Source organism: Onychostoma macrolepis, chromosome 21 (genome assembly GCF_012432095.1).
Source record: "Onychostoma macrolepis isolate SWU-2019 chromosome 21, ASM1243209v1, whole genome shotgun sequence".
NCBI lineage: Eukaryota > Metazoa > Chordata > Actinopteri > Cypriniformes > Cyprinidae > Onychostoma > Onychostoma macrolepis.
In genome coordinates this window covers 18,745,948-18,763,084 of record NC_081175.1, presented here as the reverse complement: position 1 = coordinate 18,763,084, position 17,137 = coordinate 18,745,948, and the positions used below count along the sequence as shown (strand labels likewise).

The 17,137-nt window shown below is 39.6% G+C and overlaps 1 protein-coding gene across 2 annotated transcripts in view; it reads left to right on the top strand.

The window, feature by feature from the left end:
• Positions 1-17,137, top strand: part of tsc1b (TSC complex subunit 1b) — a 26,005-nt gene extending 8,868 nt beyond the window's left edge. For both annotated transcript variants that reach the window (XM_058759298.1, XM_058759297.1), the window contains exons 3-22: positions 49-152; positions 1,856-2,008; positions 2,101-2,245; positions 2,458-2,612; positions 5,081-5,154; positions 5,242-5,420; positions 5,790-5,908; positions 7,357-7,522; positions 7,654-7,769; positions 8,098-8,209; positions 9,091-9,186; positions 9,332-9,944; positions 11,362-11,405; positions 12,246-12,412; positions 12,546-12,728; positions 12,869-12,979; positions 13,132-13,254; positions 13,352-13,539; positions 13,686-13,850; positions 14,471-17,137. In XM_058759298.1, coding sequence (XP_058615281.1) covers positions 49-152; positions 1,856-2,008; positions 2,101-2,245; positions 2,458-2,612; positions 5,081-5,154; positions 5,242-5,420; positions 5,790-5,908; positions 7,357-7,522; positions 7,654-7,769; positions 8,098-8,209; positions 9,091-9,186; positions 9,332-9,944; positions 11,362-11,405; positions 12,246-12,412; positions 12,546-12,728; positions 12,869-12,979; positions 13,132-13,254; positions 13,352-13,539; positions 13,686-13,850; positions 14,471-15,059 — 3,602 coding nt within the window. In that variant the 3' untranslated portion in view covers positions 15,060-17,137. The remainder of the gene's footprint in view (positions 1-48; positions 153-1,855; positions 2,009-2,100; positions 2,246-2,457; positions 2,613-5,080; positions 5,155-5,241; positions 5,421-5,789; positions 5,909-7,356; positions 7,523-7,653; positions 7,770-8,097; positions 8,210-9,090; positions 9,187-9,331; positions 9,945-11,361; positions 11,406-12,245; positions 12,413-12,545; positions 12,729-12,868; positions 12,980-13,131; positions 13,255-13,351; positions 13,540-13,685; positions 13,851-14,470) is intronic.

Sequence of the window (17,137 nt, the reverse complement as noted above, 5' to 3'; positions counted from 1 at the left end):
AGTGTGTTATTGCAAGACTGACAGTCCAAATCGATTCATGTTTTGCAGATCGAGGGTCCGTTCTCCTGAACGGCTTGGTGGATTATTTCCTGGAGACCAACTCCGCCCAGGCAGTGCACATCCTGTCCTCAGTGAGGGAGCCACACGATAAGGTGACTGACGGCCCACTGTTTTGTTTCTAACAGCGTCTAAACTTACTACACAGAAGAGAATGTTTGCAGTCTTTTTCTGGATCTTTTCAGAGTTTCACACTCGATCCATTTTCCCTGAGGTTTACTGCCAAATTAAAAGCGTGATAGAATAACCTTTGAAAATAAATATTAGTAATGTCATTTATGGTTGTACAATAAAGTAAAATATTAATTTTATTTAACAGTAGAGTAGTTTTATTACAACTTAATTGTTATTTTGTTTAATATTTCACAATAAAAATGATTATTATCATCATTATTTTATAGTAATACTGAGTGAGTCTAAAGCCTGGAATACACTACGCGATTTTTGCCCTGATTTTCCCCCGATTTTACAGTCTGAACAAGTTGACGCTAGTTGAGGAAAGTCGGAGCCAGTCTGCAGATTACAGCTGACAGATTCCACAGAAAATCGCGTGGTGTATGATGGTCACAGACTTCGATTTTTTTTAGCTTCAGACTTTGACTCCATCCAGTCGGAGGATGTCAAACATGTTTGATATTTTCAGCCGATTTTAGAACACCTGTGTTTTCATTTGTCATGCGTCTCCTAGCAACAAGGCGCACGTTTCTGCATGAGTTCGTTCTGATCGGAACAACTTTAAAGTCTGGTAGTGTATGATCTTCAGTTGCGTAGTGTATGATGCCCAGTTTTCCTTTGTCACGATTTACAAAGTCGGTAAGTGTATGATGCCTAGTGTTTTAAAAATCTGTTCAGATTTTAAAAGTCGTGTAGTGTATTCCAGGCTTAAAAGAGCTGGAATGTGGCCTATGATAACTGAAGTGGAGAGATTAAAAAAAAAAAAAAAAGTTTTTGACTGGTTGTTTGAAACCAAAAACAAGCTATAAAAATACATTTCTTACTGTATATTTTTGCATAAAATTAGGCCTAACTATTTTTACATAAATTCAACTACTTGTATTGAGAGAAAAAATGTAAAATATACAGTTATTTCAAGCAAATAATTACTCACTTTTTTGACTTTGTTTAAAAATGACAAGTAGTAGCTTGAGCAAGTTAAAAGTTATTATTTTATATCTTTGCTGAAAAGAAGATATAAACCCAAATGTCCACATTTTTCAAGTGTTTCCCAAATCGTTCAGCCCTAAAAGCATGGTTTGTGCTCAAAAAAGTCTTCACAGTAAAATAAATAAATCAGCCTTTTAAATTCTATTTTTCTGCAAATGCATTACCCTACAAAATCAACCCCAATCATTCTAGAATTATTAATGGTTTCCAAATAGAGCTGTTCAAATCATCTGGTGAAAATTCCTGTTTTTTTTTTGTTTTTTTATATCACAGTATATATATATCTCTGTATCAATTTTTTTTCCCAATATCTTGCGGTCCAGATTAGTTCCCAACAATAATGCAACTATTAAATACTTCACCTTTAAAAAGTGTAACCATTGGGGCTTGTGTATAATATGCAACCAGCCTACATTCTTAGGGTAAAAAAAAACCTGTGAAACATGAACAAATTTAATAAGCTTCATTTAAACTCAGCATTGAACTGAAGCATATCAAAACATCTTCAAGGAGTATTTCTCTTTCATTTCATTAATATTTAATTACAATAATAAATGTCTAGGGCAGAGAATGCATTATCAATCGTTATGAGTCTCGTCTACAATATGACTTGTCTGTGTTGTCTGTTTCTCAGCACCTTTTTGATAAAATGAATGAATGCATGGCTAAAGCCCCCTGTCGCCTGCCCACTCTCACTCTACTGGGGCACGTTGTCCGTAAGCAGCCGTCTTGGATCCACAAGATCGCTCGCTATCCGCTGCTGCTATCTCTCCTCAAATGCCTCAAGGTAAGCTGATAATGTGAAAGATCTCTCAGATATGCCTCTTGGTATTGTAACTTGTAACCTACAGCATGCATATGATAATTTATGTTTTACAGACAGACACAGATGTTGTGGTTCTGATAACTGGAGTCCTGGTGCTCATCACGCTATTACCCATGATTCCCCAAGCTGGCAAGCAGCATCTCTATGAATTTTTTGATATCTTCGGCCGTCTGGCTTCTTGGAACCTGAGAAACCTAGGTAAGAGTTACTAAGCATGCAAGTACTGTATGACTCAGTTATGCAATATTTTTATCCCTGAGGCATGTATTGAAAGCCTGGATTGGTTTAGTCTCCCACAGAAATCCAAAAATATTATGAGACATCCTATTACAAATGATTTCATTTGTAATAAGATGCCTCATAATATTTTTGGATGGTTAACTAGCTGTATGATCAATCTCTGTTGACAGGACACGTCCCGGAGGTTTATCTCATCCACCTGCATGCAAGCGTCTACTCCCTCTTCCACCGGCTGTATGGGATGTATCCCTGCAATTTTGTGTCTTACTTGCGCTCCCATTACAGCATGAAGGAGAACATGGACACTTTTGAGGAGGTGGTCAAGGTGAGCTGTCAGTCATACAAATACATGAGATTTGATGAAATTCCATTAAATCCATAATGATTTTCCATAGAATAAAAGTAGAAAATGATCAGTAGTAGGGATACATGAGCAATATATTGATTATATTAGTTGATAGATAGATACATACATACATAAAGCATATTTAAACATGCTCATTTCCTCTATTATTACTTCTCAATTACCTTTTAACTCATGTAACACTCTCAATTAATCTTTAAAACGCTAAAATGACACTGTTAAAAATAATATTTAGCAAATCTCGAAATTAATGTTTTTCTTACTTACATTGCCCTCCAAAAGTATTGGAACAGTGAAGACAAAATTGTTCTGTTGGCTGTGGAGTCAAGGCATTTGCAAATATGATGAAAAGATGAATATGAGACAAAACTACAGAATGTCACATTTTATTATTAGCCGTTTCAACACATACATGTTTTACCAAATAAAAAGAACAGCACTTTTAGAGTTCATCCCACTCATTGATGTGCGCATAAGTATTGGGACAGTTGAACATAAGGCAGATATAAAAGATTAAAAGCTATTATTTAGTTGCAGATCCCTTGCGCACAATCACAGCAGTGAGTTTGTGACCCATAGACATCACCAGACTCTTGGTCTTGATCCTTTGAAATACTTTCCTCAGCCTTTAATGCAGCCAGTTCCAATTGTTGCTTGTTTTGGGAGTTTCTGCCTTTACTCTCCTCTTCAGCTGCTGAAATTCATGTTCAATCGATAGATTTAAATCTGGAGATTGACTTGGGCAATCTAAGACTTTCCATTTCTTTGCCCTTATAAATTCCTTGACTGAACTGGCAGGGTGTTTTGGGTCATTGTCCTGATGCAATATGAAGCACTTCCCAATGAACGGTGGCATTTTCTTGAATATTGGTAGGCAAGATGGTTTTGTACTCTTCCAAATTCATTCTGCTACTGTCATCATACATTAAGTCATCAGTAAAGTTGAGAGGGCCTGTTCCAGAGGCAGCCATGCATGCACATGCCATGACACCACCTCCACCATGCTTTACAGATGAGGCTGTATGCTTGGGATCATTGCAGTTCCCTTTTTTTCCTCCACATTTTTGCTTTCCCATCACTTCGATAAAGGTTCATCTTTGTCTCATCGGTCCACAAACACAGTTCCAAAACTCTTCTGGCTCATTTTTGTGCTTTTTTGCAAACTCTAATCTTGCCTTTCTATTTTTGGAGCTGGTCAGAGGTTTGTATCTTGCTGTGTAGCATCTGTAATTCTGTGTCAAAGTCTCCTGAGGACAGTAGATTGTCAGAACATCACCCCAGCTTTCTGGAAGTTGGTGATTTTACAGACACGTCTTTTAGGGTTAATTTTCACATATTTTATGATTTGTCTGTCATTAACTGCTGTTGTTTTCTCAGCCGATCGGGTCGTTGTTGGTTGCTGGTGGTTTCCAAACTCTTGATTTCTCCATGCTCTTTATTTTTGCTATAGCTCTAATTGACTTCCTCTTTTCTTTTAGCATCCAAATTGCTTGCTTTTCTCTCAAATGTCAGCTGCCTCGCCTTCATCCTGGTTTGTGTGTGTCATCATCGAATGCAAGATTCAGAATGCAGAAATAATGGATATAACTGATACGACACATTCCCTGCTTTTAATATCTGAAGAATTAATGCAACAGGACACAGCTGATCACTTAGAAAGACCTGTGAGGCAACTGTTCCAATACTTATGCTCACATCAGATAGAGGGATGAAACTCTAAAGGGGCTGAACTGGTACAACATATATGTGTTGAATCACCCAATAATAAATAATAATGTGACATTCTGTAGTTTTGTCTCATATTCATCTTTTAATCATATTTGTAAATGTCTTGACTCCACAGCCAACAGAGCAATTTTGTCTTCACTGTTCCAATACTTTTGGAGGGCACTGTATATTATAATACTTTGATGCAACTTGTAGCATTTAAAATGATGATGAAAACAATGATTTTTGTTTGTACTGTTTTATTTTTAATTTATATAAGAAAAATAGTATAGAATTTAAAAATCTGCTATTATCTGTTATTAGCCGTAACATTATTATCGGTATACAGTACCATTATGAAATTTGGGGTGGTAGCATTTTTAATGCTTATGCTCACCAAGGCTGCATTAATTTGATCTAAAATACAGTATAAACAGTCATTTCTTCTTATTAATTAATGTTGAAAACAGTTGTGCTGCTTTGTTAGTGAAAACTGGATTCTTTGATGAATAGAAAGTTTAAAATATAGCATTTGTTTAAAATAGAAATCATACTGTAAATGTCTTTACTGTAACTTTTGATCAATTTAATGCATTTTTGCCAACCCCAAACTTTTCAGTGGTAGTTTATGTCAGAATTTTATTATGGGGGCATCCATGACTAACGGTTAATTAGTGATGGTGTGATTAACCGATGGTGTTTTTGTTGTATTTATGTTTCAGCCCATGCTTGAACATGTCAGAATACATCCCGAATTAGTGACCGGAACCAAGGACCATGAACTAGACCCCAGCCGGTGAGGCAATACTGCCGTATGGCACTTATTTAAATGCATAAACCATGAGCGTTATAGTCTATCATTTGGTCTCTTTTCTCTCTACAGGTGGAAGAAATTTGAAATCCACGATATCGTTATTGAGTGTGCCAAAGTCTCTCTGGACCCGAAGGAGGCGTCCTGCGAAGAGGGCTATGCCAGCATGCCTGAGCATTTCTGTGCTCATTTACAACAACGTCCAGCTGATTGCACTGCCAGCCCTTACGGCGACTTCCACAGTAGCTACGGTAACACTCTCATCCTGTACTTTTTTTAACCTCGCATACAGCAAAATAGCACTTCTCAGTGTTTTTTCTATCCAAGAGATGGTGAAGGGCTATATAAATTAATTTATTTAGAAAAACTGTTTTTCTGCTAGCAACTGCAAAGTCATGAGTTTAGTTCCTAGGGAATGTGTGAAGTGATAAAATGTATATCTTAAATACACAACTGAATAAAAACATCTGCCAAATGCATAAAATGTAACAGGAAATGAAGCCAGGCAAGATAAAAACTAACTTTGTAATTCAGTCACAGTCTATTTACAGGCAAACTCTGTTTTTATAGCAGTGGCAGGATGTATTTTTGTGGACATAATTTTTTTCGTCCCTTTCCAGGAAGTTCTTCCTCGACTCATTTCTCCACCCCTCGTCAGCCTGTCGTCCCTCCCTTGGCCCTGTCCTCTTTCTCAGGGACTCAGCCCCCCTATCGCAGCCCCACTGGAACCCGTCGGCAGGTGAGAGTCCACCAAACTCGGAAATCTACAATCCAGTTTTTAGTTTGCTTTAGCAGCCTAGTTCCAATATTGGAGCTTGTGTTTGGAACTACCTGTTTGAATCAGTGTTCTGCATATAAACAGATCCGGGTTGGCACACTAGTTTGTGCAACAGCACCAGTACAGGAATCAGCGTCTGCTTCCCTCCTCCCTCTTGTTGTTTGTCAGCTTGTCAGCTGTTGTCCATAAATCACCCATCCCTGAGCCCCTCCCTTCCCACTGCACACCAGAGCTCCCCCTCCTCCTCCCACCATGAATCATCTCCTTGTTCTCCAGGCAGGCTGAGGAGCTGAGAGGAAAGGAGGGGAGAGGTGTTGAGTCATTCCGGTGGGTGTGCAGGGCTTTAAAAAGAGAAAAACATGCCATCTCTTAGCTGACGCAGAAACGGTTGTCTTGGCAATGTGAATGACGGCAGAGAGCTTTCTCCAGGCCTGTCACCTCCCACGGTCAGGACCTTTATTCAGCTGAACCCTCTGCAGACTGAAAACAAACAGCATTGCGTTTGTGTTCTAATGAGCACATTTGGTTCTATGTTAATGTTTTTCTCACAATTCAAGATTACGTTCTCACATTTTTGTTGTGATTTGGTAAATACTTTCTATTAGGAGTGCATTGATTTGAAAATTAGAGGCTGATGCAGATAACGGTTATTTTAAAAGATAGCGATCTGATTGCTAGTGTTTCTCAAATAGAGCTTAGCACACAACATCTCTCTAAAAGGGAAAGTGTTTTTCAAGATCTAGTGCTCTTATAGAGTTAAACATGAAGTTAAATCTAGATGATGATCTCAATATTAAAATAATTATAAACAGGGTTAGTTCACCCAAAAATGAAAATTCTGTCATTAATTACTCAGTCTCATGCCGTTCCAAACCCGTAAGACTTTGTTCATCTTCAGAACACAAATTAAGATATTTTTGATGAAATCCGAAAGCTTTCTGACCCTGCATAGAACAATGCAACTGAAATGTTCCCAGACCCAGAAACAAAGTAAGGACATCGGTAAAATAGTCCATGTGACCTCAGTGGTTCAGCCATAATTTTATGAAGCTACGAGAATACATTTTGTGCGCAAAGAAAACAAAAATAATTACTTTATTCAAGAAATGAATGACAGAATTTTCATTTTTGGGTGAATGAACCCTTTAAATATTCGTTGATTATAAAATATACAATATTGTTCCATAACCAGTACGGTGCAAATATAATGTGCTTTATTACACTTTTCACTATGCCACATGCTGCTGCAAAATGTACTACACTTTGAAATTGCTGGTAAAAGTTTACATTTTGTGAACTATTTGTTTTGGATGGATAAAGCATAAATCTATTAAATCCCATCTGATAATCACTGGAGTGTGCAGCAGTCATGGGACTAATTTTGTGTGTGTGCTTGTGTTTATTTATAGAACTCCAGCTGTGAATTTAATGCCACATATGGCTTCAAGGATTCCCTCTGGAGCCCCTCCTCCCAGTGTGGCATGGCCACACCCCCTTCCTCCCGTGGGATGTCACCGAACCCGGAACTGTCCCAGAGTGCCTCTCACCTACCAACCCGCCTCTACAGCACACCTGGTGACTATAATGTCTATGCTTGTTCACAGACAATATTGACAATGTTGCATGTAGGCGCAGATAGGCATATCCGGGTCTCCGTTTCCTCAGGCACTAGTATGAATTTGGTTTTGCCATCTTCCCTGTGGCAGGTGGTAAAGGCACCCCGTCCTCTAGCACCCCTGCGGCCACCTCACCTCCTCCTAGCCTCTCCGATGAGTTTACCCCTGTGTCTCTGCCTCGCAGTACCGCCAGTCCGCCATGCAAGGTACTTCTGTGGAAGATGACCTTTTGTGTGGATCAGTAGTATCCACTTAAGGGGGTAGTTCACCCAAACATGAAAATTTTGTCATAATTTACTTGTCAAAAACCTCTGTTTTTCTTATTAAAATATTTACATTTGTAAAATAAAAATCAGCATGATTTTGACATTTTATTGTATGGACAAAAATAGTTAAAACATTCTATAATTTTCATTTTTGAGTGAAATATCCCTTTAAGCCTTCCTTAACCTTTCTTTGTTGAAACAACTTTGAGACCAAGTTTGAGACCTTTTTGCTTGTGTATAGTTTCACTACAAGCTATTTTAACTTTAGGATGGTAGACCTTTAGACTACACCAAACCCGTCTTGGTCAGACAGGAGCCAGTCAGACAGGAGCCAGACAGAGAGCTCGAGAAAACTGGACCTGAAACGATCAATCACAGAGGTATGTTACATGTCAGAATCACTCAAAACACAAGAATAGTGTTTTGACAACTAATACAACAGCCTGACATTAAAGTAAAGGTTTAATACTCTTAAAATAATTATTATAAATATAAATAATTCTATAATCTTTGGTCAACATTTTAAAGCACCAAGCAGAATAGGAAGTTAGAGATACAAACATTGACAGCCAATCAGAATCCAACCGACTTTAAAAAGTTTGAGCATTTAAAGCAGCAGACAACATAACTGCAGTGCACGCTTATAATAAACAGTTATTATAAGTGCGGTATTGTTATACGTTATTGTCTATTGGTATATATAGTATGGCTCACTCTCTTGCTTCTACAATAGAATAAAAAAGGTAATTGCAGCTTTTTATCTCACAATTCAGACTTTTCTTTTTCTTTTTTTGCAATTCTTAGAAAAAAAAATCAGAAATGTGAGATTAACAATTGTGAGCTAGAAATTTGAGTTAAATTGAGTTTCTGAGGTTACATCTCGCAAGTCTGTTTATTTCTGTAATTGCGACTTTTCTCACATTTTTTTGTGCAATTGCACGTTTATGTCGCACAGTTCGGACCTTTCTTATCAGAATTGTGAGTGTATATCTTGCAGTTCTGAGTTTACATCTCACAGTTCTGACTTGTTTTCACAATACTGCATTTATCTCTTGCAATTCTGAAACAATTTTCTCAGAATTGAAAGAAAAAAGTCCAAATTGTGAGATGAAAAGTTAAAGAATATTATTGTAAAGAATGACCTTTTTTATGTTTATTCTGTGGTGGAAACGAGCTTCCATAATATAGTTATAATTTTTTGTGCGAATGGGCTTTTAGATGTGTCATTAAGAATTATTAAGAAGTCTTTTATCTGACCCAGATGGTAGAGGTGAGAACATGCCCATGACCCTGACCGAGCTCTCTGTGTACATGAAGGAGCAAGAACAACTGAGGATCGAGAAAGAGCGGGAGGACGGTATGAATTAGCCCTCAGTGGTTGTGTGTGGCCTTTGCTGTATTTTGAGTCACTTCATACCAGTTGTGTCTTTTCCTGACAGACTAACTAAACCTTTAAGCTCTGGAATTATCCTTATATAATTTTCCATCTTCCATCCTCTCAGCTGCCATCACAGAGGAGCTTCTGAAGTTAACAGAGGAAAAGCGGGATTTAGCTGGCCTTCGTGGCTTTGACTCTCCATTCTTCAGCACCACAGAGACCCTGACCGGAGCGCAAGAGAAACCCCTGCCCTCTTCCATCCTAGGTAGCTCGATTAGAGACCCTCACAACATGATCTCCACACCCGACAAGACCGAGATCACGCCCGGGGACAGAGGCAGAGTCAGCAGAGGCCCATCCCAGGAGCATCCCTGGTCCTTCCAGCCAGTGTTCATGCCCATCGAGCACCCAACACACAGCCACCTCCATCGGAGCCCCTCTGCACCAGAGGACGAGGCCCTTAAATACAGCTTTTGCTCCCCGAGCCCAAGCAAGCCACCACCCCTGCCGTATGAGGCTCTGTTTGACCTGGCCCTGCCTCGGGCAGCCTCTCTCTTCGTGGGGAGGAAGACCTCAGAGATTGTGCAGCGAGTAGCCTTGGAGAGGATTCAGAGAGGAGACGTGGGCAAGCAAGGGGAGGAGGGGGGAGTTGAGGGGACTGTGTCTGCCTCCCCCTTGGAGGTGCTGGATCGCCTCGTCCAGCAGGGCGGTGACGCCCATGACAAAGTGTTAAAGAGGTAAGCCTTTTTCACTTTCATTGTTAATTCTTGTTATTGCTTTTGGTCATGTGGCTTGGTGGTTAAAGATCTGAGCTTATAATCACAAGGTTGTAGGTTCGAACCCAGCAAGGCATTAAAATGAGTTGAGCTGTCTCTTTTGTGTCCTTGAGTAAGGCACTTAAAGGGATAGTTCACCCAAAAATAAAGATGTAAATAAAGGCCTAAATTTAATCTGTTCAACATATAAAGCGATTGTATCTTTTCGCAAGACTTGAATTAAACTGCTTGGATTCATGTGGTTTCGTTTTGCAACGCATTCATCATAACCCTTTTGAATCTTCAAAGTTTTGTTTACTTGGCCTTTCAATGGAGGTACAGAAACATCTTAACTAAGTTTCATTAAGTAAAAATATCTTAATTTGAGTTACGAAGATTAACCAAAGTCTTATGGGTTTGGACTGACATGAAGAAGTGTAAATGACACAATTTTCATTTTTTGGTGAAGTATTACTTTAACCGCAGTTTGCCAAGTATCCACCAAAAGTGTGACATGACAAAATCAGCCAATCAAGACATACTTGATGAGTAATATGGGGAGAGAGAAAATTACGTTTCTCACTCATAAATACAATTTGCTCAGTCATTCATGTGCTCAGAACTCTTAATTATGATATTTCTGACTCCACGCAAAGGGCACATTAGCAACATGCTAACAACCATCCGGATCATCTTAACCACCATATATAGTGAGATACTATCAACCATCCGAAACAACTCAACAACCTAACAGACTAACAACCACCTGAAAACACCTTAGCAATCATCTGGAATGACCACATAGCTACATGCTAACAACCAACTGAAATTTACATTTTCAGTTTCTGAACTAGAACCATGGTTTCATTGTAGTAAAAGTGTAGTAACCATTTCTATAACCACAGTTTTACTACAAATACCATAGTTAATCTGTGGTTACGAAGGTTTAAATATAGTTTTTTTAAATTTGTAGTAAAACCATGGTTAATGTGTTGCTCTGAGGCTCTTTTAGGAAGAACTGGGTCAGACTAGTCGCAGATTTGCCCACTAACTCACTATCACACTGAAACAACTGTCTGTATTGTCCCGTGTCACATCCACTGCCACGCAAATCAGTCCACAGCGCAACAGCAGAGCCTGTGTTAACAGAACACAATCAGAGCTCTTTCTCTCTCCTCCTGCCCTGCGGAGGCCTTACTAGAAGACACGTAATTGAGTTGGGTTACTGGGCTCACACAAATTGAGGTGTTTTGGCTCTGGTCAGAGAGAGTTCTGTGTGGAAAGGCTTCCTCTGCCAGAAAAGCTGTGTGTCCGAAATTATTGTCACATTGCCACTGACCTTGTTGATCCTGTGTTTTCTCCCTTCCTTTTCTTCCAACATTTCTGCAATCACTCTCAGATTGCCCCTGCCAAGCAAGTCAGCTGACTGGACACACTTTGGAGGTAAACAACATAACATGAGCACACATTCGCTACTTGTGGAGAAGTCATTTTTTCAGAGTACAGAGAAACAATGCTGTTTTCAGCAAGGGGATAAACATTTAAAGGATTATTAAAAGGATAGGGTGCCCACCCACATGACTTTCTTACTTCTGCAAAGTATGAAAATTTTAAAGAATATTTTATATTTTAAAGAATCCAACAGTTTTGCACTGCACTCAATTACATTGACACATTTCTCAAAATACCTTCTTTTATGTTCCACAGAAGAAAGAAATACATGAGGTTGACAAAATGTTGATGACAGAATATTCATTTTTGTGTGAACTAAGTTTAAAATCTTCTCATATGTTGGTGGTCATGATGTGACAAGTTGATTAATACACACTTTAGTAACACCCCTATTATCTGACACTTTCAGTTGTGCAATAAATTAATCATAGATGATAAATATACCTATGAATAGATTTTGATTATATAGTGCTTTATACAATACAGATTGTTTCAAAGCAGCTTCAAATTAATAAATGGAAAAATAACAGAATCTATTGTCTAAACTATCAAATATGAAAAATTCAAATTCTGCTATGAAGGAGCTCAAAGAAAGACAGAAGTGTCATTATTCAGCTCAGGTTGACTGTAAAACATGGTAAAACATCTCCTTTTTCATATTTTGCTTAAAAGCAGCTGCTTTTAAATGGCCGTCAATGAAGAAAGATGTACTTTGCTGGCAGAATGATAAAAAATGGAAAATGTCATTACTTTAATGCTTAAGACTGACAAAGCTCTTACTATTTGAATAATGTATGAGTTATGTAGAAATCTTTAATTTCTCATGCACAGGTTCTGCTCCTCTGGACGAGCTGCACACACTGCGCAGTCAGCTGCTTCTGCTACACAACCAGCTCCTGTACGAGCGCTACAAGCGAGAGCAGCACGCCGTACGCAACCGACGTCTGCTTCGCCGCATCATCAATGCCACCGCGCTCGAGGAGCAGAATAACGCCATGGTAACCTCAGCTCAGAGTCATGATCTGTGGGACAGCATTCAGTTTGAGTCAAGGCTACCTGATATTCACCTTGACCACTAGAGGGCGGTAGAAACCAATGCAGTTGATTGTTCGTATGTGCTTGTTTGTGCAGAAGGACCAGCTGAACCTGCAAAGTGTGGATATCTTGTCTTTGAGAGAGAGCCTGCAGGTCGAGCAGCAGAGATACCGGCAGCTCTGGGACGACCGAGAGACTGTAGTTACACGGCTGCACAGCCAGATACGCCAACTACAACAGGCCAGAGATGACTACTACACCAAAAACCAGGAGTTGCAGGTGCTAATCAATTTATTCATTTTTATAAGCTCTAACCTTGAAGCTGTTGAGTATATAATTGAATAATAGTAAATGAGATGGCCACAACATTCCAGTTTAGAATCAGTTTGATAATTATTCACCTGTGATCCTCCAATCAGAGTAAACTACAGGAATGCCAGAAGAGAATAGGTGAGATGGAGGCGGAGCTTCAGAAGGCGAACAACAAGGTGTGCCACACAGGACACCTGCTGAACCAGCTCACTGCCAAGGTAAAAACAATCACCCTCTGTCTCTCCCTTTTAGTCCATTTGAGTCTATTTTCTGAAGCAAATGATCGTTTGTAATTTTGGAGTGAGTGGTCCCTTTAAGATTTTGCACCTATATATCATCATTATCTTCCCCTAATTTGTCCTTTCTTCAGTTGTCATCGAGTGAAAGTATTCAGCAGCAGTTGAGTTTTCTAAATAAGCAGCTGCTGCTTCTAGGAGAAGCCCATAAACTGTGTGTTCAGGAGCTGCATCAGGCCGGACCAGATACTAGCAAGGTACAAAGGAGCAAGAAATCCAGTGTCTCTTTCATCTTTGCTATAAGTACAATTTATAACTCATTCCTCTCTGTCGTTGTCCATTTCTCTTTTGTAGGAGGTGCAGATGCTGCAGACATCCTGGGGGAAGGAGACGGAGCGTCTAAAGCAGAATCTGTTACTACAGAGCCAAAAGCTAGATGCTGCTCAGCAGAGAGTGGCAGAGCTGGAGACTCAACTTGCTAAAAAAGAGCACCTAATTGCAGAACAAAAGAAGTTTCTAGAAGATGTCAAGGCTCAGGCTAAGTATGATTTAACTTGGAACTTGTATTTGCATTTATTGACACACCGAAGGACAAAGCTTCCCCTCAGTTTTCTGTATAATATACTTTCTTGCTTAATTCCATCATTTCACAATGTCTCACAATCTTTCTTATTTGCCTTCTACTCAGAGGAGAACTGCAGGCCTCCGATAGCAGATATCAGGCACAGAGGCGGGTAACTCTGGCTCTGCAGACTGAGCTTCTGCAGCTCTACAGCAGGCTGGAAACAGAAGACTCCTCTGCCACTGCTTCAGCTGAGGGCACCACTGAACCCCGCGGTTCCACCGAGCCCAGGTAGAACTGATAACTAGTGTCATTTAAATATAAAGACATTTGAAACAAAGATATCCTTATCCAGTTCAGCATGCTACTACTTCTGTGTTTGTATGATTTTATGATATGCAGTTTGTGCTGTTGGCACTTTCCTGGAATAGGGTACCATGTCAGACTTTTACTTCTTAAATTTGCATTCTATTTTTCTTTATGGCCACCTAGTGGAAACAGTTTGGAAACAAAATTAATGAATTAAAATTTTAAATGTTTTGACCGGTGCTGTATATGTGTATGATTTAGCTTAAATGAAGCTGTCATTCAAATATTGCATGCTTTCAAACTAGCTGTTTTTCATGTTATGTTAATTTTATGTAATAGCTATATGACTTGCATCTAATAATTCTCTCTCCAAATAACTTTTTGCCTTTTGCCTTAATTACTTAATTTAAAAAAAAAAAAAAAAAAATTACACTAATTTGTTTCCTGTTTTTCCTGTTATAAATGCGTCCGTTTGTGGGTTACATAATTATAGTGCATTCTGTTGCAATCTTCTCGCTCTTCTTTTTTTTTTTTTTTTTTCTTTACATAAACTTCTTACGATTGTGACTCTTTTTTTGTTCTGGTTGTTTCTGGTGTCACAGTGTCATAGTGGTGGATGGTGCAGTAAAAACAGCCACCAAAGAAGACGGCAAGTCACCTCAGTCTCCACGTGGCAATGGCAGCACTTTATCGCCAGCGCAGCCCAAGGCCAGCTCTTCCCCGGCCAACTCTGTAAACGGCAATCGAGACACTCCCCCACCTGTCCTAGTGGAACCACCCCCTCACCGTCCTCATTCCCCGCTGGGACCCCCAGGACCTTTGGTCCCTTCTGACACCCCACTCACTGTAGGCTCCTACCCCAGCACCAAGAGCTTTCTGGGTATGCGTGCAAGAGAGCTATTCCGCAACAAAAGCGAGAGTCAGTGCGATGAGGACGAAGCCCCGCCTCCACGTCTCACTGGCCTATCACAGGGCCTGAAAACTGAGCTCTGCGTGGAGCCGACAGCGAAGAGTACATCCAGCTCCACCGCTGCGCAGAGCTTCACGCTCATCACATCTGCTAAAGAAACCCAACCTGATGCTCAGAGAGCCAAAAACCGAGACACGTTCGGCTCAAGATGCCCAGAGAGGCTCAGGCAGCAACCGTTAAGGATTATGGACTATAACGAAAGTCATCAGGAGCACAGCTAAAGTTATGGAAAAATGGTGAAAGAGAGAGAGGTAGAGGATGGAGAGATGTGCGAATTTAGATTATTAGAGCGTAAGGCAAGACTCTTTCAATTTTCAGTGTTATCTGTCCCATTTTTACAAGCCGACAACAGGATTTGGAGCTAATAAATCAGTAAAACCCTCACTAAGATGGGACAAGTGGAAAGAATAGACTAAACCGACATATATAGAAGTGGTCACAAAATGTCTTTTAGTAACCCCACTGCATTGTTCACCAGAAATGTCACCGCTGCATCTTTTATGTTGTTTTTTGCTAATTTATCCGCTCCCTTTAACCAAGTAACTGTCGCAGCACTCGGAAACTTTGCATTTAGGTCGTTAGAAGCAATATAAGTTGATTCATTTGTAGTAATGGTACAATGCTTACACCCTCACAGCTCACCCGCACAGAGCTGAAGTGTGTGCTCGGATGCCAGGAGGCGGATGGTCGGTTGGATGGTTGTCTTGTGTCAATCAGGAGTCAGTGTTTCTTTTAGAACCATCAGGTTTTATCCATTCAGACATGTCAAGTGCATTTTCATGTGCTCAAATCATGTTTATCTTTACTATGTTTGTGTGTGTGTGTGTGTGTGTGTGTGTGTGTGTGTGTGTGCGCGTACGTTTTTGTGACAAATGAGGATATAAATTTGTATAATGACAAGGGTATGACAGGTATTACAAGGAGAAGGTGACTTTTCAGGACAGTACCCTATGTCCCCACTTTTCAAAACGCTTATAAATCACACAGAATGGAGTGTATTGAAAATCTGAAATAGCACAAAGTTTCCTGTAAGGGGTAGGTTTAGGTGTAGGTCAATAGCACATACAGTTCGTACAGTATAAAAACCATTACGCCTATGGGATGTCCCCACTTTTCACAAAAACAAACGTGTGTGTGTGTGTGTGTGTGTGTTGAAAATGATGGCCTGTATCCCAGACTTGATTCTGGGTTAAATTGCACTGTAAGTTGTTACTGATTACGTAAAAACATCCGTTACAGTCTTGGACTAGACTAAATCTGGATCCGAGAAATGATACAGCCACAACGAGAGGAAGGTTCGACGTTTTTTTTTTCTTATTATTTATTTTTTGTTCTCTTGTTCTTTTTAGCTTTTCAAGTATTACCAGTGCTTTTAAAAGTTATAAAGCAACGCAAACGAACAACGGCCATAGATTCTTGATCATTACCCACGTCTAGTCAAACCTCTGAATCCTATCCTTCAGTAATCTCTATAAAACAACGCAAGTAAAATCTAGATGATCTAGTGGCTATTTTGAAGCCTTGTCCTAATAATAAACAAGTCTAATAAATAAGTCAGACATCAGTTAAGTAATTCGCTTTGACGATACTAACCTTCAGTCTCAAGCTCAGTCATCATATTCGCTCAAAACTCAGTAGGTAACTGATAATAGTATGGATGATTTGTCTTTTACCCTCTCACTTCAGCGCACTTCAATGGATATTATTATTAAGTTTGCTTTCTCAGTGCCAAATACTCAATAAGACAGTGACAGTATTCTGTAGAGCTTAAATGTAATGGTTTTTGTTCTATTATTCAAGCACATATATTCTTAGAATACCACATATCAGTTTGAGGGGGTAAATATAAGACTTGATTTTGTCGAGCTGAAAGTATGTGGACTGTAGCGATGAGAGCTGTACAATGCCAAGTAGACAGTGTAAAATATCTCCAAATTTCTACAAAATGATCATGTTGATAGTCAGACGTCATTTAGGAATTGCGGAAGGGCTGGTCATACTCAAATTGTTCCCAAATCCTGTTGTCCCCTTGAAGTCTCTGCTGTTCCTTCTGCCTTGCTATCTAGAGCATGTACAACAATCCTCTTTTAATGCCAACAACAGGAACTATGACTTAACAAGATACAAGGTACAATCAGCGTGGAAGGAAAGGAACGTAAGAATTCGAGCTCCTTTGCTGGAGATGAAAGTTCTGGGGTTTGTTGGGGGAGGAAAGGCAGGGTCGGTTGGAAAAGGTTCTTAAAGCAGTTGCTTGTGTTAACTGTGAATGACAAAAATAAAATCGTCTTCAATGTTTTGC